General features: G+C 33.9%; 1 protein-coding gene across 1 annotated transcript in view; it reads left to right on the top strand.

The window, feature by feature from the left end:
• The window catches only part of LOC114096940 (phospholipid-transporting ATPase ABCA3-like), a 136,170-nt gene that overhangs the window by 65,953 nt on the left and 43,427 nt on the right, over positions 1 to 26,790 (top strand). The window contains exons 12-20 of the mRNA XM_027940651.2: positions 2,192 to 2,346; positions 2,574 to 2,729; positions 2,917 to 3,127; positions 5,463 to 5,613; positions 12,818 to 12,916; positions 13,686 to 13,851; positions 15,889 to 16,189; positions 25,209 to 25,461; positions 25,620 to 25,824. Coding sequence (XP_027796452.2) covers positions 2,192 to 2,346; positions 2,574 to 2,729; positions 2,917 to 3,127; positions 5,463 to 5,613; positions 12,818 to 12,916; positions 13,686 to 13,851; positions 15,889 to 16,189; positions 25,209 to 25,461; positions 25,620 to 25,824 — 1,697 coding nt within the window. The remainder of the gene's footprint in view (positions 1 to 2,191; positions 2,347 to 2,573; positions 2,730 to 2,916; positions 3,128 to 5,462; positions 5,614 to 12,817; positions 12,917 to 13,685; positions 13,852 to 15,888; positions 16,190 to 25,208; positions 25,462 to 25,619; positions 25,825 to 26,790) is intronic.

The raw sequence follows: 26,790 nt of genomic DNA on the forward strand, positions 1-26,790 counted from the left end.
TAATAAAATACCAGCAAAGTGAATCTAACAGCCCATTAAAAAAATTATTCACTGAGATCAAGTGGGACTCTTCTCAAGGAGACTAGGATGGTTCAGTATATGCAAATTAATAAGTATGAAACAACACAGAATGAAGGACAAAACTATATGATAATCTTAATACAGGAAAGGTATTAACTCTGAACAAATTAGGTATATAAGAATCATGTTTCAATATAATAGAGGCCATTAATTATAAGCCAACAGCTAATATCCCACTGAATAGGGAAAAGCTAAAAGCTTTGCTTTTTCTGTAAGATTTAGAACAAGAATGAACATGTTTATGAATTTATTGAATGTACTAGAACTGGAAGTCCTAATTAAAGTGTTCAAGTAAGAGAAATAAAAGGATATCCACACTGGAAAAGAGGAAGCCAGATTTTTCATATTTGTGGATAATTTATCTAATGTAGGAAACACTAAAGATTTCGCCACAAATCTACTAGAACTAACACATTCAGCAAAATTTCAGGATGTAACATCAACATACAAAACTGAGTACCATTTCTGTACATGAAAAGTGAATTATTTGAAAGAAGAATTTTTAAAAATTCAATTTATAATAGTTATGAAAATACCTGGGAATTAATTTAACCTAAGAGGCAAAAGATCTCTACAGTGAAAAGTGTAAAATAGAAAAAAATTGAAGAGGACACATAAAAGTGGAAAGACATTCTGTGTTCGTGTATTGGGAGGATCAGTATCTTTAAAATGTCCATATTTGCCAAAGTGATGTAAATATTTAATAGTATACCTTTCAAAATAGCAACAACATCCTTTGCAGATGTAGGAAAAACAACCCTAAAGTTTGTATGGAACCACATGCACATGTGTGCGCACACACAAACATGCACATACACACCAGGTAGCCAAAACCATCTTGAGGGGAAAAAAAAGAATGAGAGATTTCATACTACCTTAGGTCAAAATACACTACAAAACTGTACCAAACAATATAGCATTGGCATAAAAACAGGCACACAGCCCAATGGAACAGAATAGATGTACAATCAGTTGGCATCTAAAGCCAACTGATTCAGAATGAAAACAGAACCCCTATCTCTCATCAGCTACAAAATCAACTCAAACCTGATTAAATATTTAAATGTTAGATGCAAATCATGAAAATAGTAGAAGAAAACATGGGGAAAATATTTTAGGAATGGGTAAAAAATTTAGACAAGATCCCAAAAGTACAGGAAACAAAAGCAAAATATAGAAATAGGATTACATCACACTAAAAAGCTTTTGCTCTGCAAAGGAAGCAGTCATTAAAGTCAGGCATCCTAAAGAGAAAATATTTGCACAGTATTCGTCTGACAGATGGTCAATATCCAGAATATATATGAAATGTCAAAAAATTTTTACTGCAAAAATTAAGCAATATGATTATAAAATAGGCAATAGTTATAAATAGACATTTCTCAGAAGACATACAAATGGTCAATAGGTATCAGAAAAATGGCAAATAAAAAAATCACAAGATATCACCTCACCCCCCAATAAGAATGGCCTTATCAAAACACTAAAGATACAGGTGGTAAGGGTTTATAGAAAGGGGAACTGTTGGTAGGAAGGTAAACTAATGCAGTCATTATAGAAAAAAGTATGGATATTCCTTTAAATATTAAAAATGAAACTACCATATGATTTAGCAATATCACTGGTTATGTATCCAAAGAAAATTAATTCAATCTGTCAGACATCTATGCTCCCGTGTTTCTTGCAGCACTATTCACAACAGTGAAGAAATGAAAAACAGCCTAAGTGTCCATCAACTGGCGAATGGATGAAGAAAATGTAGTATACATGCACAATGGTGCTTAGATCATAATGTGGTTCCCATATGTTATCAAATGGCTGATAGCTGTACTAGAACATTGTAATGCAGCAAATTCTTCAGTTACAGTACTCAGATATTTCAGAGTATTTTATACTCATGGAGAGTATAAGATTAAACAAAGAAAGGGAAGTTTTTTATTTCCCCATCACCAGATTATAACCATTGATATTTACCAGACATCCTATGTAGGAGATATTGCTAATTCTTTTACATCTTCTGCAACTACATTGTGAAGTTTAGGTGCTAACAAGTTCTCTTTGGGTACCCTTACTAAAACTAAGCTCCTGTCATGTCTTTGCTTCATTCTAGGTTTCTATCTTCCTACTAGTGGAAAGGTCTACATTAGTGGATATGACATCTCAAAGGAGATGGTTGAAGTCAGGAAACATCTGGGCTTGTGCCCTCAGGATGATATACTGTTTCCAAAGTTGACAGTATCAGAACACCTTTATTTTTACTGTGTGGTGAGCAAGAGATATGTATATTCTTTTCTCTCACTTTTTCCACATGTTTCTGACAGTGTGACCAAGGACCAATAGCATTATCTTTATGGGAAGTTCATGCTTTGAGGCATCATTCTTTTATCAGAAAGGGAGACAAAGAGAAGGAAAAAATGTATGTGGATAACTGTTAGAAAATTCTGTAAAACTACCTTAGAAGCACCATGTAGATTCTTGGCTCCTCTTTCTAGATAAAAGGAGTACCTTCTCAGAAGCGTACTGAAGAAATTAACAAAATGCTGACTGCCTGTGACTTGATACACAAGCGTAATGAATATTCAGAGAAACTGAGTGGAGGAATGAAGCGCAAGCTCTCTATCATGATAGCATTTGTAGGGGGCTCCAAGGTAAGTAACAGTCAAAATGTGACCCCGAAGAACTGATATGAATCCAAGTCTTTATTCATCTAGCTGATATAATGTGTCATGGGTTTGACATTATTAATTTTGCAGCTTATGGATTCCGTATCTTAGCTTAAATATGAGGCAAAGCATGAGTTAAATACGGCCTTGCAATTATTCTTTTGGTCTCTAGGTGGTGATCCTTGATGAGCCAACATCAGGCATGGATCCAGTTTCAAGGAGAGCCACCTGGAATCTCATTCAGCAGCATAAAGAGGATCGTACCATATTACTGACCACACATCACATGGATGAAGCCGATATCCTGGGTGACCGCATTGCCATCATGGTCTTGGGAACCCTGCAATGCTGTGGCTCTTCCGTTTTCCTGAAAAAATTATATGGTCAGTCTCCTTGTGATCAATTTTTGGATGCTGATACCTTAATGATAGTTTTCTGACATCATTTGTGTTTTAATCTCTTTACACAGACTTAATTTTATTCATTAGGTCTAATATATTTTACTTGTTTTTCATGACTCTTTGTAATGTAGATATAACCTATCTGTTCAGTGATTTTTCCCATTATTACCCAATAATTATATTCCAATTTTGAAAGTTCTCTTTATTGATTCTACAAGCATCATGTTTATTTCTTCCATATGATTTCCATTGAATTGGTAATTTGTCATAGGAATGAACTTATCCCTCCAAAAGATTCAATAGGTAGATTCCTAGCTTCTAGGGGAAAAAGTCAGTGACCAGGTATCTGACTTTTATTTTATTTTTCTCAAATCGATATTAAATTCCTAGTGTAATGAGTGAAAATGCTCTCCAACTTATTTTCATGAAGTATTACTGAAACGTGGAAGCTGATCAATCATAATTTGTTGGAAAGAAAGTGAATGTATAGTGGAATAAAACATTCTTTACATCAGTGGACATATAGTTTGCTTAGTCAACAAGACTAATACATTGAAAATGAATAACATTATACCATATATTTTGAAATTACATGTTTCAAACAAGTAAGTGCTTCTAAATTGGAGATACAAATCAATGAGAATAGCCACTTCATTTCATTAATCTCTAATTCGGCATTTGAATATGTATTTTCTCTGAGTTACTTACTAGGTTTCACATTTTTTCCACATTATCTAATCTGATCTTCAGAACTCCTCCATTTTATTTTATTTTATTTTTACTTGTTATCATTAGTTATACATGACAGCAGAATGCATTTAAATTCATTGTGTACATATAAAGCAAAACTTCATTTCTCTGGTTGTACACAATGTAGAATCACATCATTTGTGCAGTCATACTTACATCCAGTGTAATGATGTCCATCTCATTCTACCATCTTTCCTATACCAATGCTCCCTCCCCTCCCATCACTTCCCTTTACCCAACCTCAAAGTTCCTCCATTCTTCCCATGCCCCCCCCCCAGGCCTTCCCTAGGCATAGCTAAAATTTCAACACAATTAGGAAGCACAATGTGAATTGATGACCATAATTTCATATTGCACTTCTTTGGACAAATGTACTTTTTCCTTAATGCAATCTAACACAGTATACACTTTGATTACATTTATATGTCCTTTCTCGCTGGAAGGACATCATTGTGATGTTTACTTTTTGGCTCATTTGTATCTAGAATAATGCCTAACTCATAAAAGGTATGCAATGGGTATGTACTGAATGAATCAGTTACTATTGACCATTGTCCTCCCCATTCTCAATTGCAGTTATAGAAAGAAAGGAGATTATATCTCAGAGGACTTTGGGGAACATAATCTCCAAATCATCATCATCCCTAGACTCTTGGAGCATGTTTTGTAAACTATAGAAATGCACTTCCCTAGCGTTGTAGCCAACTGAGTTGTGACCTGTTGTGTTTTATTCTCCGTGCACCTAGAAAACCTGAACCATGGAGACTAAAAATGGTTTTTAAGGAGTATAAAATATTCAAAACTGCTGAGGATGCTAATTCACAATAAGGTGGGGGGCACTAGAGAAGAATAGTAGCATTACCTTAGATTAGGTAGAGGGAATGGAAAGGAGGGGGAGGAAGGGGATGTGGGGATAGGAAAGATAGTAGAATGAAACAGACATTATTACTATATATATATATATATATATATATATATATATATATATATATGACTGCATGACCAATATGATTGTACAACATGTACACTCAGAAAAATGAGAAATTATATTCCATCTATGTATGATATATCAAAGTGTATAAATGCATTTTACTGTCCTGTATAAGTAATTAAAACAAATTTTTAAAAAATTTAAAAAGAACATTGAGCTAAAATGAAAAAAAAGTGAAAAAATAAAAACACCATATTTTTCCTTTAGAGTTTACATAGTTTCAATTTTACTGATTGCATCCCCACAGTATTTTGCAGCATGATCCTTTGTTCTCTTGACTTTCTATAAATTGTTGAGGAGATTAATTAGATTCAGGGTAGGATTTGATCTTGTTCTTGACTTTGTTTGGAAACACTATTCATAATTGATATTGTGGTTTTTCCCTCTCTCTTTTGATGGTAATAATCACTGACTATCATGTCTAAGGGCATTAATTCATTCAGGGGATGCAAAATGGTGATAGTTTCAATATATTATCCCGTCCTCATTAATTAGATGAAATATCTCAATAAAGAGACAATTTATTAGACTTAAACAATAAACTGCTTGATTTGGTTTTATAAATTAATCTTTCAGGTGTGGGATATCATATAATCATGGTGAAGAGTCCTAACTGTAATGTTGAAAAAATCTCTGAAATGATTAAACGCCGTGTCCCAACTGCCAGTATGGAAACCAACATTGCAGCTGAATTATCATTTATACTACCCAAGGAGTACACACACAGGTATGGGTTCAAAGAATGTTAGATGAGTGGTTTGAGATCACTAGAAATCACTACTATTTTTCTAGATTTCCTCAGACTTGACAAATGGATTCTTTCTAATTGCCATCCTTGACAAGTACTAGTCACAATGTTGCTTCAGTAAAGATTTCACTAATGTACTGAGGGATGCTACAAACGTTACATTTAATTTAGCTGTGCCTTAATATTTTTAGTTCTATTTCTCGTAACTTAATACTAAATTAGTGGTAAGATATGGCAAATAACAAATTTTCGTCTTGGTGAGTAAAGCCAACTGAATTCATTTTTTGTTTTACAAAGAGTTATTTCCCTTTCCATTTCAATTGTAATTAAAACATAATTTAAAAATTAATATTTATTTGTGAGAGTCATTGTGATATTTTGATAAAATGTTTATATTGTGGGATGACTTAGTCAAGCTGATTATTAAATCCATATATACTTATTTTTTATAGGGAAACATTTAATATCTACTCTTTAGCAGTTTTGAAATATACAACTGATATAATAAATAATAAATATATATTATAGTCAACATTCTGTATAAGAGATCACTAAGGCTTATTCCTCCTGTATAACTGAAATTTTTGTACCCTTTGATCAACACCCTATCATCCACTCCCTTAGCAAGCCTCTGGTAACCATCATTTTATGCATTCATTTAACTGTGGATACCTACTTTTCTCCCATGTCTTAGTTACTGTGAAAAATGCTGCATTGAACATAGAAATGAAAAAAATATCTCTTTGGGATACCGATTTTAATTTCTTTGAATATATAACCAGAAGTGGGATGGTTGGATCATATGGCAATTCTGGTTTTTAATTTTCTGAGAACTTCCATGCTATTTTTCATAATGGTTGTAGTAACTTACAATCCCACCAATAGTGCGCAAGGGTTCCCTTTACTCCACATCCTCTCCAAAACTTATCTTTTGTCTTCCTTGTAGTAGTCATTCAAACAGGCATAAGGTGATATCTCACTGTAGTTTTAATCTTTATTTCTCTGATTATTAGTATTGATGTTGGGCATTTGTAAGTCTTCTTTTGAGAAATGTCTCTTTAGGTCTTTTATCCATTTTTGATTGGATTATTTCCTTGTTATCAAGTTCTCTGAGTTCCTTATGTGTTATTATTTGGGGTGTGAGTCCTTTTTGAGATGTATAGTTTTCAAGTAATTTCTCCCTATCCATGGATTGTCTTTTCACTCTATTGATTGTTCCCTTTGCTGTTCAAAGATTTTTAGTTTGATGCAGTTCCATTTTTTAAAATTTTTGCTTTTGTTGCCTGAACTTTTAAGGTAATATTCAAGAAATCTTTGTCTAGACAAATGGTTTCAAAGTTTCATGTCTTTTATTCAAGGCTTTAATCAATTTCCCTCCATTGTCCCAGATGTGAAATGCCTATAAAAGTTACATCACTTACAGTAATTTTGGAATAATATTTGAATATTTTTATGTCCACATAATTGAAGTTTTGGAACTTACTGGTTTTTAATCCATTTTGCGATGATTTTTCTATATTGCTATAAAATAAGGGCTCCATTTTATGCTTCTGCATGTAGATATACAGTTTTCCTAACACTGATTATTGAAGGGACTCTCCTTTATCCATTTGGGTTCCTGACACTATTGACAAAATCAGTTGGCTATGAGTATATGGGTTTATTTTGGGACCTTTGTCCTGTTCCATTGGTTTCCATTGATGAATGTTTATTTTTATTGCAAAACTAAGTTGTTTGATTGCTGTACCTCTGTAATAGATTTTGCTGTTTAGTTTCAATTTAGTTGTCTGGGGTTTTTGTGGTTCCATAAGAATTTTGTGATCATTTTTTCCTATTTCTGTGAAAAATGACATTGAGATTTGGTAGAGATTGCATTGAGTTGGTAAATTGCTTCGAGTAGTGTGGACGTCTTAATAATAATTCTTCTAATCCATGATCACATGGTGTGCCATTCCATTATTTTCTGTCATGTACCATTTCTTTCATCAATGTTTTATAGTTTTCAGCATACAGATCTTCCACCCGTTTGGTTATAATTATTATTCCTATGCTACTCTGGATTTTTTTAATCATAAAAGGAAGTTGCATTTTGTCAAATGTTTTGTCTGCATCAATTAAGATGATAATGTGTTTTTTTTTTCCATTAATGTGGTCCCAACAGATTTTCATACGTTGAACCATACTTACATTCTAGGAATGATCCAACTTAGTAATGGTGTATAGTCCTTTAAATATACGGCTGATGGGCTAGGGTTGTGGCTAAGTGGTAGAGTGCTTGCCTAGCATGTGTGAGGCACTGGATTTGATTCTTAGCATCACATATAAATAAATAAAGACCACTGAGAACTAAAACATTTTTAAAAATATATTGCTGAATTTGTTTTGCTGAGCATTTTTATATCAGTATTCATAAGAGATTTTGGTCTGTGATTTTCTTGCAGAACTTTTGTTTGTCTTTGATATCAGGATAATGTTTCCTCATAGAATGATTTAAGACAGTTCCCTCTTCTTGAATTATATGGGAAAATATTAGAACATTAGTATTTATTCTTCTTTAAATGTTTGGTGGAATTCATGAGTGAAGCCATTAGGATCAGGGCTTTTCTTTATTAAGTAGATTTTGATTACTGACCTGATATCCTTACTGGGCATAAATCAACTCAGATTTTCTATTTCTTCATGATTTCATCTTAGTAGGAATTGTGTTTCTAGGATTTTGACTATTTCATGTAACTTATCCAATGTGTTGGCATACAGTTGTACTCACTTCTAATCCCTTTACTTCTGCAGAATTTTAAATAATGTATTCACATTCAGTTCTTATTTTAGTAATTTGAATCTTATTTTTGTCTTAGTCCATTAACCTAAAGATTGGTCAATTTGAGAGCTGGGGTTGTGGCTCAGTGGTAGAACACTCACCTAACATGTGTGAGGCACTGGGTTCAAGCTTCAGCACCACATAAAAAAATAAATAAACAAAATAAAGGTATTATGTCCATCTACAACTAAAAAAATTTTTAAAAAAAGATTGGTCAATTTTATTGATATTTTCAAAGAACCAACTTTTGGTTTAATTGATTTTTTATTATTTTACATTATTTCATTTATCTCTGTTATAATCCCTGTATTCTTTCTTTTGCTAGCTTTAGGTTTGTTTTGCTGTTCTTCTGGTTCCTTAAGGTATAAAGGTAGATGGTTAATTTGAGATCTTTCTTGTTTTTTTTTTTTTTTAATATAAGCATTTGGTGGACATCTGTAATCTCAGTGACTTGGGAAGCTGAGGTAGGAAAGGGCAAGTCTGAGGTTGGCCTTGGCAACTTGGTGAACCCCTCAGCAAATTAGTGAGACTCTGTCTCAAAACCACAAAGGGGACCTAGGGATGTAGCTCAGTGGTGGTGCCCCTGGGTTCAATCCCTAGTACCAAAATAATAATCATGGTCATAATACTAGTAAATTTTCTTTCTTAACATCACTTTCTCTGTGTCTTATACGTCTTAGAATATTGTATCTTTATTTTAATTCATCTGTAAACATTTTATAATTTCCGTTGTGATTTATTCTTTGATTCACCAGTTGCTTAAGACCGTATTTCACAATTTTTTTGATGAAATGTTTAAATTCTATGATCTCATTCCTTTTTGTGTATGTTCTTCAGTTATTTTCTTTGAGTTTAACATTCTAAAGTAATAACACTCTAACTTCTATTTATACCAGTTTAACTCAGTAGTATATAAAAACTCAGCTCCTTTTTAGCTTCTTCCCCACACCTACCTGTTATTCACGCCAAACAATTGCATCCTTGTGCATTGTGTGCCCCAAAACATAATAATTCTTTTAAATACATTGTACCTTAAATTATATAGAAAGCAAAATGTGGATAAATGAAGGTTACAAATAATACTAGCTTTTAGAATTATTAAGTGTATATTCATTTCTTAAATCATGTGCAAAACAAAGTTATTACAAATTATTGTAAAAATAATACTAGCTTTCACAGTTGTTCATATTTATCTGTATAAATGTTTTTTTCCATATGTCTCTGAGTTCTCTGTAGTATTTTTCCATTTCACCTAGCAGAATTGTCTTGAGCATATCTCATAAGGCAGGTCTAGCATTAATGAACTTCCTCAGCCTTTGTTTTCCTGAGAATGTTTTAATTTTTCTTCACTTTGGAAAGAAAGTTTTGCCAGATACAGGATTCTTGGTTGACTTTTTTTCTTTTAACATTTTGAAAACATTGGTCCATTAATGGCCTTCTGGTTTTTAATGATTTCTGTGAGAAATCTACTGATAATCTTATTGAGGATTCCTTGTATGTGATAAATTGTTTCTCACTGCTTTCAAGATTCTCTCCTTGTCTTTTAAAAATTATTGGCACATAATTATTCAGAATAGTGGGTTTCATTGTGGCATAATGTACACATGCACATAATTTAATCAGTTTTATTCCTCAGTACATCCCCTTGCCTTGCCTCTCCCTCCCTCCCCCGGTCCCCTTCCTCTACCCTACCTGTCTCCCTTCTATTTTCAGGAGATTCCCTTTTGTTCTTTTGTCTTCTAGTTTCCACATAAGAAAGAAATCATATGATCCTTGACTTTCTGCTTCTATAACTTGGCTCTTGTGAATGGTGATGCTGTAAATAGGAATATTCATATGTGCCTGTAGACTCTAGTGCATTGACATTTTTCTTTTTGGATAAATATGAAGGAGTGGTACACCTGAATTTTCTGGTGGTTCCATTCCTAGTCTTTTGAGAAACCTTGATAATTATTTCCACAGTGACTGTACTAATTTACAGTCCCACCAGTGTATAACTTTTCCTTTTTCTTTGCATTCTCATCAGCATTTATTGTTATTTGTATTTTTGATGACTATCATGTTAAGTAGGGTGAGATGAAATATTAGTGTTGTTTTGATTTCTACTTCCCTGATGGCTAAGATGCTGAGTATTTTTTCACATATTTATTAGTCATTTGAGAAGTCTGTTTAATTCATTTGTCCAGTTGTTTTTTGTGTTATTTGTTATGGGTGTCCTCTGTCGGAGGAGTAGCTGGAAAAGATTTTCTCCCATCTTGTTGCGTGCTCTCTCTTCATAGTGTTGTTTCTTTTTCTGTGCAGAAGCTTTTTAATTTGATATTATTTCATTTATTGATTCTTGGTATTTTCTGGACTATTGGAGTCCTACTGATGAAATTATTGCCTGCATCTATATTTTCTTCTAGCACTTGCAAAGTTTCAGGTCTAATTCCTAGGCTTTTGATTCATTTTTAGTTGACTTTACTGCAGGGTGAGAGATAGGGAGGGGTCTGTTTTTATTCTTCTCCATATGTGTGTCCAGTTTTCCCAGTACCATTTGTTAAAAAGTCTTTTCCTCAGTGTACGTTTGAGGCACCTTTGTTAAGCATCAAATGACTGTATCTGTGTGGGTTGGTCTCTCTGTCTTTGATTATATTCCAATTGTTCTAAATATCTGTTTTTATACCAGTACCATGCCATTTTAGTTACTATGGCTTGGCAATATATTTTGAAATCAGGTATATGATGGCTGTACCATTTCTCTTATTGCTCAGAATTACTTTGGTTATTCTGGGTATTTTGTTCTTTCACATGAATTTTAGGACTATTTAAAATGTAATTTGGTATTTTTATGGGCATTTCATTGAATCTGCTTTTAACTTTCAGTAATATGGCCATTTTAATAATATTAATTCTGTCTACCCATGAACGTGGAGAGTCCATACTCTAGTGTCTTCTATTTCTTGATTTTTGACCATATGATTTTACATGTCTATTTGTATATCTCTTTGAGTTCATCTTACTTGGAATTCATTGAGTTTCTTGATGTTTATATTCCTCAAATATGGGAGCACACTTCTGGAGGTACATTCAGCATGGTGTTCTGAATTGCTTCACCAGTTTTGATAAGTTTGGCTTCACATTCTCCTAAAGTATAGGAGCCTTTCAATTAGCTTCTGATTTCTCACTAAGACAATTTGTCCATGATTGTTTGCTGAATTAGTAAATGACATTATACATCTCATTATTATAATGAAATTATACAACATTGATATGGATGGAGTATGAACAGTTTTCAACATTTTAGGAAAATATCCATATTGTTAAATTTGGGTGCATAATTCTTTAATATATGATTCCAATGTGTAAAATGTGAACATAAAGTAAAAAAAGATAAAATAAGTATACCAAATTTTTAATGGTAGTGTCTTCTCTGGGTGGTAGGATTATTTTTTATTTTATTTACACATTTATATTATCTGTGTTGTCTGCATTTATTATGTTTTAATCAGGAGAATGGCTATGGCAATAATAATGATTGACTAATTTGTTGTAAATTTTGTGGGTTTTTTTCCTGTTCTCTCCAGTTTGGAGTTTGCTGTTTAACCTATATACATAGAAACATAAAAGTTTCTCATTATAATAATGATTGAACTAAAAAGTGAAAGGATCACAAAATCTTTCTTGGGTTTATTGTACACTGCTATACTGATGTATGTGTATGTACACTTGTTAATCTTGAGACATGTAGAAAATAATATACAGAAACTTTTCATTCTAATCATGAAATAGAGGGAATAGAATCTAATTTTGGCTCAAAATATAGAGAAAATTTTGACAGAAACTTCCACAATGGAGAATTTTCTGTCCTCATGTGGTTGGGTTCATAAACTGAAGGATTTTTGGAATGATTAAACATCTAAACATAAAATCCTAAGAAATCTCAGAAAAACTATTTTTCAGAAGCTTTATACCATCACATTATAACTACCCAATGTTATATACTTCCCCTGGTTATGTGAGTGGACAGTTTTCTCCCAGTCCCAAAATTTTATCTACATATCTTGATTTAGTGTGTTTCATGGGAATAATGCCCTACATTAAATAAATTAAATCTTAACTACCAGTGAACATTAATATATAAAATGTCAATTGATAATTTTACCAGAAATTCAGGAAGCAGTTTGATACAGCAACTTGCTAGTGTTTTTGTTTTGTTTTGTTTTCTTCACATGTTCCACATTTTTATGGTTTGTTAGTGGGGCATGGAAACTACCATTTCATTAAGAAATAAGCTGTATTTTTTTCCACTGCCAAGAACAGAAAATATATAAGTAGAATAATCTGTTTTACTGCTAGCTCTTTCTTTGCTTCTATTTCTTCTAGTTTTGAAGACCTGTTTTTGGAAATAGAACAAAGAAAGACAGAGCTGGGCATCGCTGGCTTTGGTATTTCTATGACTACCTTGGAAGAAGTTTTCTTCAAGTAAGTAATAATAATGAAAAAGGGCAGAGCAAAACTTCCTACAAGTATATAAATATGTGATACACACGGAGTAAGGAGGTTAGAGACAAACATCCAAATAAAAAGCCCATGTAAGTCTTTAATGCTATCAATTACTATGGGTAACTTAATCTCCTATTATACTATGAATTCTACTACCCTGTTTGATTATACCTGTCAGTTTCTTCCATGGAGTTGTAAACCCACAGAGGACAAATTAACCATGTGCTCACTTGCTGGATAAACTAACCCAGATAATTAGATTGCCTGGACTAGGAAATTGAGAAAATAAATCTATGGCACTAATATAAGATTAAAATATAATAAAAAATAAAATCTGTAAATATTATTGTTATTTCTTAGAATATAGATTTAACAACCACTGTCTTCTCAAAACAAAAGGATAATGTCTTAGATCTTTTACTTGACGAAGTTGTTTATTTTATCTATTGGGGGGTGGGGGGAGTGTATCTCAGTGGTCAAAGGACTTGCCCAAGATGCCTGAGGCCCTGAGTTCATTCTCCAGCAACACATATGCACGCACGCACACACACATGCACAAAAAAAGAAAAGTAAATTTTACTGTCATTGATGTTAACATTGCATAATCATCATTAAAAAATGTTTGCTTCAATTTGTGAAAATCTTTGATGGATTGGGTATTTGGGAACCACTGTTATAGCTAAAATTATTATAATTTCTTATCTATTTGTGTGTGTGTGTGTGTGTGTGTGTGTGTGTGTGTGTGTAGGGTCAGTAATCTGGCAAACTACAAAGTGAATGAGGAGGCTCTCCAGATGTCTTCCGAACCAACCACAAATACAAATGAAAACAATCAGAATGTGAATGCATCCAGAAATTCTGAAAGATCTGTACCTGACACGAATAAAAATTCTGATACATCATTTAATACTGGGGTAAGCATCTTCACTAAGAATATAATGACAGAATAAAAGAAGTACACTTCATTAAAATATTTTAACTCAGGATCTTGAGTTTAGAATTTATAGTTTAGAAAGCCCAATAATGTAGGGAACAATTTGTAAAGCAATCCTATTAATTTTTCTACTTCAAATATAAAATACTATAGGCAAAAATCAGATTTTATTTTCACCATTGTTATTCCTTAGGATATTTCTTATGTCAGTTTTCATAACTGTTAGTTCATTCTGAGTTGAAAAAGGGTCCTGTTAAAATTTGTTTTTTATATCCCTATTCACACACATAGAAGACATTTAAATTTATGCATTGGACTGCATTGTTACTGCCTAAGATCTATTTCCAATTCATCATATTCCTTCACCAGTGTGGGAATTCTCACTGAAGTGCCTAGCATTTATCTTGGTCTCCTAATTTCTCTTCCTTCCAATTTTTTGTTTTTTATTTTTGATGAGGGGTTCTGAGGAAGAGAATACATTTATCCAAGTTGCTTATTAGGCATGTCTTCACTGTGGGGCTTATGAGCCAGTTGTGAAGCAAAGCGGGTAATGCAAGGGAGTGTGGAATTTTTTTTTTTGTACCAGGAATTGAACTCAGGAACACACATAACCACTGAGCCACATTCCAGCCCTTTTTTAAAAAAAATTATTTTGAGACAGAGTCTCACTAAGTTGCTTAGGGCCTCGCCAAGTTGCTGAGGCTGGCCTTGTTGTCCTCCTGCCTAAGCCTCCTGAGCCACTGGGGTTATAGTCATGTGCCATCATACCCAACTGAAAGTGTGGAATTTTGAGCTAGACAGAACTATACTCCCGCTCTATCATTTACAGGCCGTTTGTCCTTGGCAAAGACATTTAGTACTTCTGAGCTTCAATTTCATTCTGTCTGAGACTATTTCAATGAGTTAAAAATACTAATTGTGAACTGTACAATGTTTGACATGAATTGGGTACTTAGGAATTGTCATTTCCTCCTTTCCCCACTTGTACATTTCTACTCCTCTGGCACTCTTCCCTATTTCCCCCTCTTGAAACATGCAGATGAATGACAATTTGGCAGATCAGTCTAGAAAAGTAGTTGATTCCTCGACACATTTTTAGTTCTAGGAATATATCTTAATAAACAGTCTTTTAAAAGCTAGAAGTCATTTTTTTCCTACCATGAACACAATGTGAGGGGATTCTCCTTCTTGACTTATTTCTAGTCAGAGATGGCCTCAAAGCTGCTCATTTTATTCGGAATATATTGGTTGATTAATTAGGGATGTTTTCTCACTTTGTATCATTCATGGGGTATTCAAATATTGAGGGAAATAGGATAAGCATGTTTCTAGACCATTGGTTATATAGTCATGTAATATGCTTAATATGTTTTTCTTTTAACTTTTTGACATTTTCAAATTAAGTCTCTACATTTGAAACAAGGGGTTCCATTGTCAATCTGAAAACATACACAATCAACTATGTATTGCCCCCAAAGTCTGGAGAAAGCTGTATATTTATGCACATTTTTAAAATATTAATGATTGCCCTCATTATTTTAAAATTAGAGGTTGGAGAAAACATATTGAGCATATTGCAATTTCAAAATAAACTTCTCCTCTTTTTCCTAACTTGCCACAATCCTGTTGATCACATAAATTAAAACCAGATAATAGAAACCTATTATGTATGCACATGCACATTGCCTCTGAATGTTTCCTTTACAAAATGAAGATATGATTTAATATGAAGAAAGATAGATGTATTGTTCTGTGCAAGAGAATGTTAATAATACATTAATGATAGATAAAATCATCCTTTTGAGACTTTTGTTATTATTAGGTTAGAGCCAAGCCAGTCCTTTTAATGAACACATTATACAGATAGTAAATTTTACTTGTTAAGTAGTCTACTAACAACATTCACCTTCTCCCCAGGTATGTGTGTATACAAAGTGTGTACATCTCTTATCCTAAGATTTGAAACATTCCATGCTGGTCCGTGATCTCTGTAATGCCACCTTTCTCTCCTCTACAGTTGGCTCTTCACAAGCAGCAGTTCCATGCCATGCTCTTAAAGCGGGTAGGATTCAATCGGCGCAACTGGAAAATATTATTGCTTCAAATCGGGGCACTTGTGGGTTTCATGTATCTTCAGATGAGAAGAACGACTGTTCCACCAACACTGGATGAGCCTGCCAGGGAAATGGATTTAGGACAATATGGTGAAACCATTGTGCCTTTCTCAGTTTCTGGAAGTTCTAATTTAACTGAGAATTTTAAAAAAAATCTTGAGATCATTCTAACGGATAAGAAACAAAAACTTAAAGAAGTACAAGGTAAGGCTCTTTAAAAATAAAAAGACTGCTAGTAAATGAAGACCAGCTTGTATTACTTTACAAGAAAGGACTCAACTGGAATATTCAGGTACTTGATTATTTGTTTTTTGATAGTAGCCAATCTCACGAAGGCAGCCAAATCTGAGGCAGGAATCATCTTTCAAGCAAGTATTGAATACATGCTTTTGGCAAGAGCTTTTCTAAATACCTGAATGATCTAAATTTTGATAACCACATTTGCTAAAGTGGAAGACATTGAGGTTTGAAAATATTCAGTAAGTTGTCCCAAATCATGTATCTAGTACATATTAGAGCAGGGAATGAATGTTCAGGCTGCCTAGCTAGAGGCTACTATCTCAACCACTTGCTAGGTTAAATCATTTCTGTAGGAAACAACTGTATCCTCTTCCAAGATAGGTTATTTCCTGCCAGATACTTTATTTTTATTTATTTCAACCATTGCTTTTATTTACAACATTACTTTAGGTAATTATATAACCTGTGCAGTTTAGAGGCAGCCAATACTGGTAAATTGGTGGTGGAGTGTATGGTGGGGGTGCCTTTCAAGAAGAATATATCTATAAAGAACATATCCATAAAGGATTTGTTCTTTTTTTCCCTTTAGGTTTTATTGTGAGAAATGAAATTGCTTTTGGAAATACTGGATGTTACTTATACCACTATCCTGACTTTACAACCAATACATCAGACTGGGTGGCATAAAAACTGTCAATAAATCATATATCCCCTTTCCTCTCTCATTACAAGAGCACTATAGATGAGTGCTTATTAATCGAAAATCAAATAGTTGTTCAGAAGAGAACAGGGAATAGAAGAGAAAGAAAATGAATTTCTCTGATTCATAATGTAATTCTTTTTTACTGCATTATATTACTCATATAAAAAATTTAAAAACTATGCTTCAAACATACATCAGTAATAAGATTATCCAGTTAAATATTTCTCTTTGTTTATTCTTTGAGTACCTTGGACTTGTCTTAATTTAAAATCAGGCAATTTTTTTTCACACACAAAAAAATGGTGGACTAGGAAGCTCTGTGTATTCATCCCACTACAAAAATACTAGGTAAACAACAGCAGACTAAGAACGATTTTACAGACGTTCTAGAGGCCAGTCAAGGGTCCTACCCAATTTTTAAAAAGACACTAAAAAACTTGTGTGGCGCTTTTGCTCATTCTTGCCCCACCCCACCTGGCAAGGCAGACTTGTGACATGTAACTGCTGGGAGATGTTAGCAGCAGAATACAGTAGAACATTTAAGGCTCTACAAAGGAGCAAAGGTGAGACTTAGAGGGGAATTAAGATATTTAGAGGCAGCCAATACTGGGAAATTGGTGGTGGAGTGTGTGATGGAGGTGCCTTTCAAGAAGAACATATCCAGAAAGGTCTGAGAACAATTGAAGCCTTAATTTTGGTCTAATTAGTGAAGTTATTTGCCTGCATGGATGTAGTCAGCAAAGGCTGGGAGAGTGGTTGCTTTTGAAAATACCTAATTTTCATCAAAAGATCAGAAGATATACTGGGTGTATATTGAGATACTAACACAAGAAGCTAAATAAACTCCAAGTAGAACAAGTTTAAAAAGACCCACACAGAGAATTTTCAAAATGGCAAGAGTAAATTGCCTCATCACAAACAAAAGGTTCTCAATAAAATTAACAGATTTTGCAGCAAAAGTCCTTCAGGTCAAAAGTCAGTGGGATGAATTTAACATGCTGAAAAATACTTTTAAATGTATCAGCCAGGAATTCTGTCCAGCAAAACTGTCATTCAAAATGAGAGAGAAAGGGTTAGTGGACCTGCAGTATGTGAAGGGGTAGTTTGTATGTCAGGAGCAAGGAGAAGGGACAGAACTGTGAAGGAGTAGAATTTTTGTTTCTATATGTGATTGAAGTTAATTTAGTATCAGTTTAAAATACAGGATATTATATGTAATACCCTTGGTAAACAGAAATAAAACATCTATAAAGGATACACAAAAAGAAATGAAAAGGGAATCAAAACATATCAGGAGAAAAGCAGTAAAGAAGAATATAAGGATAGAGAAAAATTAAGACATGCAACAAAATAGAAATTATTATTCTTTATTAGAATTACTATAAATGTAAATGTATTAAAATTTCCATTTAAGCCAAATGCAGTAGTGCACACCTGTAATCCCTGTGACTTGGAAGCTGAGTCACGAGGATCTCAAGTTCTAGGCCAGTCTCAGCAACTTAGTCTCTGTATCAAAATTTAAAAAGTTAAAAGGACTAGGGATGTAGCTCAGTGGTAAAGTATCCCTGGATTCAATCCAATACAAAAAAATGTTTTCCAATTAAAAGACACATATTGGCAGGCTGCATAAAAAACAGAAGCCAAATATGCTGTCCACAGATTGACTTTAGAGTTCAGAACACGTGAAAGCTACAAGTAAAAAGATGGCACATGTGAACAGAACCACAGAGAACAGATCTACTTTACTAATACTAGAGTAGACTTTAACTCAAAACTGTTATAAAGAACATTAGATAGTGATTAAAGGGGGAAAATATAATAATCATAAATGTCATTCTTGATATCAGAATATATATCAAGTAAACACTGATAGACCGAAAGGAAAAGTAACTCCACAGTAATAGTAGGAGACTTTCAATAATAGTCCCACTTTTAGTAGTAGATGTATGAACAGCAGACAGACCAAATGTTCCTAACAGACATATGCAGAAATGTCCAATCAACCACAGCAGGACAGATGTATTTTCTCATGTGCATGAGGAGTGTTACTCAATATAAACTAAGTGTTGTGCCACAAAAAAGTCTTAAAGATAAATTGAAATCATATCAAGTATCTTTTGTGTCCACAATGGAATGAAACTAGAAATCAATAACATTGAGAAATTCAGAAAATTTACACATGTAATAAAAATAAACAGCACACCCGTAATCATAGGGTAAAAGACAAAATTGTAAGGGAAAAAACTTCTTAAGTGAAAATAAAGACATGTGATATCAAAACTTGTGGCATGTAGCCAAGGCAGTTCTAATTTAATGCTTAAATTTAAAAAAGAGGAAACCCCTAAATCAGCAAACCTAACCTTACAAATAAAGTAATTAGAAGAACAAACTAAGCCCTAAGCCAGCATAAGGAAGGAAATAATAAAGGTTGAAGTAGAGAGAACCAAAAAGACTAGGAAAACAAGAGGAAAAAGGTCAACAAAACCAAAGATTTTTTTTAAAGATCAAGAAATTTGAGACACATATTTTAAAAAGGAAAAAAAGAAGAAGACTCAATAATCAGAAATGGAAGGACATTACTTCTAATCTTACAAAATAAAAGGATTATACTAGAGTACTCTGAAAAATTGTACATCAAAAAATGATAAGATAAACTATATAAATCGGACAAATTTCTAGTAATGCACAAGTTACCAAGACTTAACCAATGAAGAAATATAAAGTCTCAATAAACTATAACTGTTAAGGATTGAATCAGTAATCAAAATTCTCCCAATTAGAAGCAGCCCTGTTATGGAGTGATGTTCAGCTTTCCATCTGGATTTTAAAATAATAATAGTGGAAGGTAACTGTTATTTTGGGGTATGAGGTGTCCCCCCCAAAAGCTCCTCTGTGGATGCAAGAGTGTTTGGAAGTGAAATGATTGGATTGTGAGAATTGCAACCTAATCAGTCCATACTAGATTGAAGGGACTACTGGGTGGTAATCGTGGGCAGATGGGATGTGGCTGAAGAAGGTAGGTTACTAGGGGCTTGCCCTGAAAGCGTTCATCTTCCCTGTGGCCCTTCCTCTGCAAGCAGAGCAGCTTTCCCTTGGCCACACCCTTCTGCCATGTTGTGCCTAATCTTGGGCCTAGAGCAATGGAGTCAGCTGACTACAGACTGAATCTCTGAAACTGGGAGTCCAAAATAAACTTTTCCTCAACTAAAAAATACCTGTTCTAGATAGGTATTTTGGTCACATCGACCAACACACAACTAAAGATCAGATGGCATCATTGGCCAGTTATACTATCCATTTAAAGAGGAATGAACACCAGTCTTCCTCAAACTCCTCAAAATTGAAAAGAAGTGAATACTTTTAATCTTATTCAATAAGGTCTGCATTGCTCTGGTACAAGAACAAAACAAGGGTATGGTAATAAAGAAAAACTGTAAATCAATATCCCTGATGAAATATTTATGCAGTAAATGGGGTGGTATCAAACTAAAAAGACTCAGAGCAAAGGAAACAATCAAGAACATAAAGAGGAAGCCTACAGAATGGGAGAAAATCTTTTCCACCTGCAGTTCAGATTGAGCATTAATCTCCAGATATATAAAGAACTCAAAAAACTTAACACACACACACAAACAAACAATAAATGGGCAAAGGAACTGAATAGACACTTCACAGAAGAAGAACTGTGATTGATCAACTAGGATGTTCGATTAGTATATTTCAGTTTTGTTTTGTATTATTTATTTTTTTATCTCACTTATCTGTTTCCCTTCTTTCTCTCTTCTGCTGTCAGCCAATCTCTATTGTTTTTTCACTCTTCCTTTTAATTTTTTTACTTCTATTTTCTACCCTCTTCCATCATAATCAATCACATCCTACATCACTACTGTTCTTTCCCTATTCACCATTAAAAATTGTAAACCCTTTTACAAACTTACTGTTTTTACTGTGGGCAGTAACTGATCACATCATTTCTGTTTATTGTAAAAATTAACACTGTGTATGTCATAGCAGAAACTACTTGGTTTAATGCCATACATTGTTAGTATTGTTTGTTGTTATTATTTGTCTCTCCCTAAATAGTGAGGATTAACTGAGTGGTAACTGAAGTACTAGGATGTAGCTGGAGGAGGTGGGCATTGGGATGTGGCTTTGGGTATATATTTGTATCTAGAGAGAGTGGAGTCTCTGCTTTCTGATCACGATGCAAGCTGCTTCCCTCTGTCACACTGTCCCGTCATGATGTTCTGCCTCACCTCAAGCCCCAAGGAAACTGTGAGCCCTCAAATAAATTTTCTTCCTCTAGAGTTGTTCTGGTTGGGTCTTTCAGTTGTAGCAGCAAAGAAAGCTGACTAATACATAGGTGAAGTCTTGGAGATAGAAACCAGAGGAATACACAGTCTTTTCAATGACATAATATCAGAAAATTTCCCAAACCTTGAGATGAAATGTAAAATCAAATACAGGAGGCTTACAAGACCCCAAATACACAAAATTACAACAGACCTACATTATTATGAAAATGCCTAACATACAGAATAAGAATAGAATTTTAAATGCTGCCAGAAGAAAACTACAGGTCATATTTAGAGGGACACTAATGCAGATCTCAGCTGATTTCTCCACTCTAAAAGCTAAAGATCTTGGACTAATACATATCAAGTTCTGAAAGAAAATGGATGCCTACCAAGAATACTATACCCAGAAAAATTAAGCTACAGAATTGACAATGAAATGAAACTTTCCATTATAAAAGTTAAAAGAATTCACAACTAGAAAGCCTGCAGTATAAAACATTTCATGAAGAAAAAATTAAAAGTGAAAGTGAAAACGAGAAAAGGGAGGCACTACACAAGAAGAATAGCCAATCAAAGGAAAACCTAATTCAAATTAAAAAATGAGAAAAAACAAAATGACAGGGAATAAAAATCATATCTCGATAATAACATTGAATGTAAATGACCTAGACTCATCAATTAAGACCCGACAATATGCTGTCTCTAAGAGACTCACTTCATAGGCAAAGACATCCTCAGACCGAAGGTAAAAGAATGGGGAAAAACATCATTCAGTGGCTCTTCATAAATAAGCAGAGGTTTCTATCTTCATATCTGATAAAGTGGACTTCAAGCCAAAGCTGATCAGAAGGGACAAGGAAGCTCATTTCATACTTCTTAAAAGGATTATACATCAACAGGACATGGCCATTGTAAATAGTTATGCCCCAAACTATGAAGTATCTACATCCATCAAACAAACCCTCGATTCTAATATCAAGAATCAAATACACCATAACACAATACTTCTGGACGGCTTTAACATGCTTCTCTCATCACTGGATAGTTCATCCAAACAAAAACTAAATAAAGAAGTAATATACCTAAAAAATACAGTTAATAATTTAGATTTACCAGACACATATAGAATATTTCATCCATCAATGACTGAATATACTTTCTTTTCAGCAGCACACATATCCTTCTCTAAAATAGATCATATTTTAGGCCACAAAGCATCCCTTAGCAAATACAGAAAATACAGATAATACCTTGCATTCTATTAGATCATAATGGAATGCAATTAGAAACCAATGATTAAAAAACAGAAGCCTCTCTAACTATGAGGACTAAATAATATGTTATTGAATGACCATTGGAGAGCAGAAGAAATCAGGAATCAAAAAAAATTAAAGTTAAATGAGAATAATGACACAACATATCAAAATATCTTGGCATTATGAAGGCAGTTCTAAGAGGAAAGTTCATTGCATGAGCCCATTAAAAGAATAGGAAGTCACCAAATAAAATAAACTAACATGACATATCAAAGCCCTAGAAAAAGAGGAACAAATCAACACCAAAAGTAGTAGAAGATAGGAAATAATTAAAATCAGAGCCAAAATTCATTAAATTTTAAAAAATCAAAAAATCAACAAAACAAAAACTTGAATTTTTGAAAACAAAATAAACTTGATAAACCCTTAGCCAAGCTAACCAAAGACAGACTCTAAAATTCATGATGAAAAATACTACTGAAATACAGATGATAATCAGAAACTATTTTGAAAAGAGCTAAACCTGTTTGCTGACAACATAATTTCTATATTTAGAAGACCCAAAAAACTCCACCAGAAAACTTCTAGAACTCATAAAAAAGTTCAGCAAAGTAGCAGGATATAAAATCAACACCATAAACTAACTGCATTTCTCTATACAAATGATGAATCAGCTGAAAGAGAAATTTTTACCCCTCACACATCAGATAGAGCAATAATCTCTAGGGTATATAAAGAACTCAAAAAGCTAAGCACCAAAAAAAATAAATAAATAACCCAATCAACAAATGGGCCAAAGACCTGAATAGACACTTCTCATAAAAGGATATAAAATCAATCAACAAATATATGAAAAGATGTTCATCATTGCTAGCAATTAGAGAAATGCAAATCAAAACTATCATCTCACTCCAGTCAGAATGGCAGCTATTATGAAGATAACAATAAGTGTTGGCGAGGATGTGGGAGAAAAGGTACACTCATACATTGCTGGTGGGACTGAAAATTTGTGCAGCCAATATGGAAAGCAGTATGGAGATTCCTTGGAAAATTGGGAATGGAACCACCATTTGACCCAGCTATCCTTCTACTTAGTTTATACCCAAAAGACTTAAAAACAGCATATTACAGGGACACAGCCACATCAATGTTTATAGCAGCACAATTCACAATAGCTAAATAGTGGGGTCAACCTAGATGCCCTTCAGTAAATGAATGGATAAAGAAAATATGGTATATATGCACAATGGAATATTATTAAGCATTAAAAGAGAATAAAATCATGTTATTTTCAGGTAAATGGATGAACTGTATACTGTATACTATCTGTATACTATCATGCTAAGTGAAATAAGTGATTTCTCAAAAAGCTAAGGGCAAATGTTCTCTCAAATGTTCTCACAATGCAGGGGAGGGAGAGAAGAACAGATGTTCATTGGGTTAGACAAGGGGGTATGAAGGGACAGAAGAGGGGATGGGAATAAGAAAGACAGTAGAATAAATGGGACCTATCTTCCCTTTGCTCTCATATATGAATGTGCAACCACTGAAATGCCACATCATTTACAACTGAAAGACTGGGATCCTAATTAGAATAAGCTATACTTATATATGTATGATGTTAACATATACTATACTGTCCTATATATCTAAAAAGAACAAATAAATTAAAAAAGCCATCATTACTATTTTAGACTTGAAAGGTCATAGACAGTATGTCATCATGTTGTTGTGGTAGTAGTAGTTATTGTTCCTTCTTCCTCCTCCTCCAATTGAAAATGTAAGAATAATTTTTACCCTATCCACCTAAATAACAAATATTCAGCTATAATTTGATGGCCCCAACATAGAGCGTAAGACTTACTTCTATGAACTTTTCATTCTAGGTCTTAGATATTTATGTTGTGGCTACTGGGCAGTCTAGAAACTCCTCTGATGTGTACTTCATGAAACTTTGAAAGCTCTTGATAACTATAGCTCTCTGCTTAAACTTTTTGCTATACTTCTTATCATCTTGATCTGCTGTGCTTATATTTCTAGAACTATATGGAAGAGAAAAGTAGTATAGATTGTTGGATTTAACTCTTTCAGATCTTTGCAGTTTCGAATCAATTGTCATAGTAATTTTCTGGTTCCTTCAGGTTTATTTTGTGGCTTTAATTTAGAGTTTTTCTTAAAAAGTTACATTCCCAGCCCTTGTTTATTATTTTTATTCATTCTTTTTTTAGGCATAGACAGATATTTACGAATGTAGATACAAAAAGAAAGGTAGATAAAAATTCAAAGAGGGATATGGTCTATCTAAACAGTGAGAATGCCCTTGTTTATTTCTATATTGAGAGGGTTGTGCTAAGTTCCCAAGACGGGCCTCAGACTTGCAATACTCCTGCCTCAGCTTCTTGAGTAGCTGGGATTACAGGAGGATTTGGTTTTCTACACACTGATCTGTCCAAGTAGGAAATGGCAGTCCTTCCAAATCAATTTTACTAGTGAAAGTTTTGAGAGGAAGAAAGAAATTTGAGAGAATACTTGGTAGACTGTATTTTCTCAGCAAAAAGATATGAGGTTTGTGTGGATTTGCAATGGAACAGACTTCTTGAGAAGAATGATCAAGACATGTCAGAACCACTGTGAATTATTGGATTCTCTCTCTCTCTCTCTGAAACACACAGGAAGTGGCCCTACTGTATGCTCAGCTCATGACTGGTAGTGTTTCCTCATTTCAGGTGATCTGCAGGAATACTTGGTGAAGAATAATGAATGCCTTTATTCATGCATTATTGCATTTTCCATTGAGATTACTAAAACCAACATCACAGCTATCTTTTGGTTCAACAATGAAGCTTACCATTCACCATCCCTATCCCTTGCAGTATTAGACAACATTATTTTTAAAATACTTTCTGGCCCTAATGCTTCTATTACAGTCTCCAACAAACCACAGCCTAAATATATTTCTCATAAGAAATCTGAGATAAGGTATGTATGATTTTTTTTTACTGTAATTAAGCTTTGGGCTTTAAGTATACTACATTTTCCCTTTCTAACCATGTTATTAATAAAAAGTAATATTATTAGTAATCAATATTCACCACTTTGTTTTTACCAATGTGTCTCATTTTTCCATTCTTTTGTAGAGAAACACCAGGACTCCAGATAGTCTTCACTTTGATTTTTGGTATGAGTATTTTTGTCAGTGGCTTCTGCCTCCTGACAGTGACTGAGAGAGTTAATAAAGCAAAACACATCCAGTTTCTGAGTGGGGTCTACACTTTTAACTTCTGGGTTTCTGCTATATTTTGGGATTTCATCATCTACATTTTTGGCTGCTGCTTACTTCTGGTGAGTGTTGGACACAGTATCTTGAGGACTCAGTCTCCCACATGCCACAGAAAATTTCCCCTTGGCTAATATCCTAGATGTAAATCTCTCAAGAAATATGAAAACACATTAACTAAGCATGCCAGATAGTACATTGTAGGTTACATCTCATACTAATATTTTTCTCCCTTGCATTCCTTCTAAATAAAATTTCCCCATGTGCTGAAACAGAAATGTTAAGGAAGTTTCTAACATACTTGGTCACTGATATGTACTGGCCCCGAAGATGCTTTGCACATGGCAAGATCTGTCATAGTAGACGACCAGTCCTATACTCTATAAGGACAAATAATTTGCATTTATTTTTATCCTGCTTCTGGAGTTTCCCTATTTTTGTCATCTGTTGTGATTCTTGATTACACAAGAGATACTTGGACTCAGCTTTTGCAGTTTCCCTCTAGAGATTTTTAAATTTTTCTCCATAGATCATTCAAATGTGTGTGTGTGTGTGTGTGTCTTTGTGTGTCTGTGTGCGCGCGCGTGCCTGCCTTGTCTTGCCAATGTGTCAAGTGTGATCTAGATCGAGACACCTCATTGTTGTGGTGTCCACAGCCTTTGTGTGAATTCTGTTTTTGCTGTAGGAGTATATGTCCATGAGTGGAACCTCAGTGCCCATGGCTTTTCTTACTTTGGGCCTTGCTGTTAGACTGGGGCTTTTGCCTCTTCTATTCTTTGTATTAAAGTATTGGTGAAGTTTGAGTGTGGAGCAAGGTACACTTTCTCTTGGCTGGATTTAATTCAGCAGCAGTCTCTATTCAGAGCAACCATAAATTAACCATCTTGACTCTCCAACATTTGGATTTCTTGATGCTTTGTTTTATCATCTGAATAGCCTCTGCCTGCTGGAAAGGTAGCTAGCACTGTGTTTCAGTACAATCTAATTTTTCATTTGCACACATTTTGGTGTAGTTTGAAATTTTGCTTCAT

The sequence above is a fragment of the Marmota flaviventris genome, chromosome 19, assembly GCF_047511675.1.
Source record: "Marmota flaviventris isolate mMarFla1 chromosome 19, mMarFla1.hap1, whole genome shotgun sequence".
In the NCBI taxonomy this organism is placed as follows: Eukaryota; Metazoa; Chordata; class Mammalia; order Rodentia; family Sciuridae; genus Marmota; species Marmota flaviventris.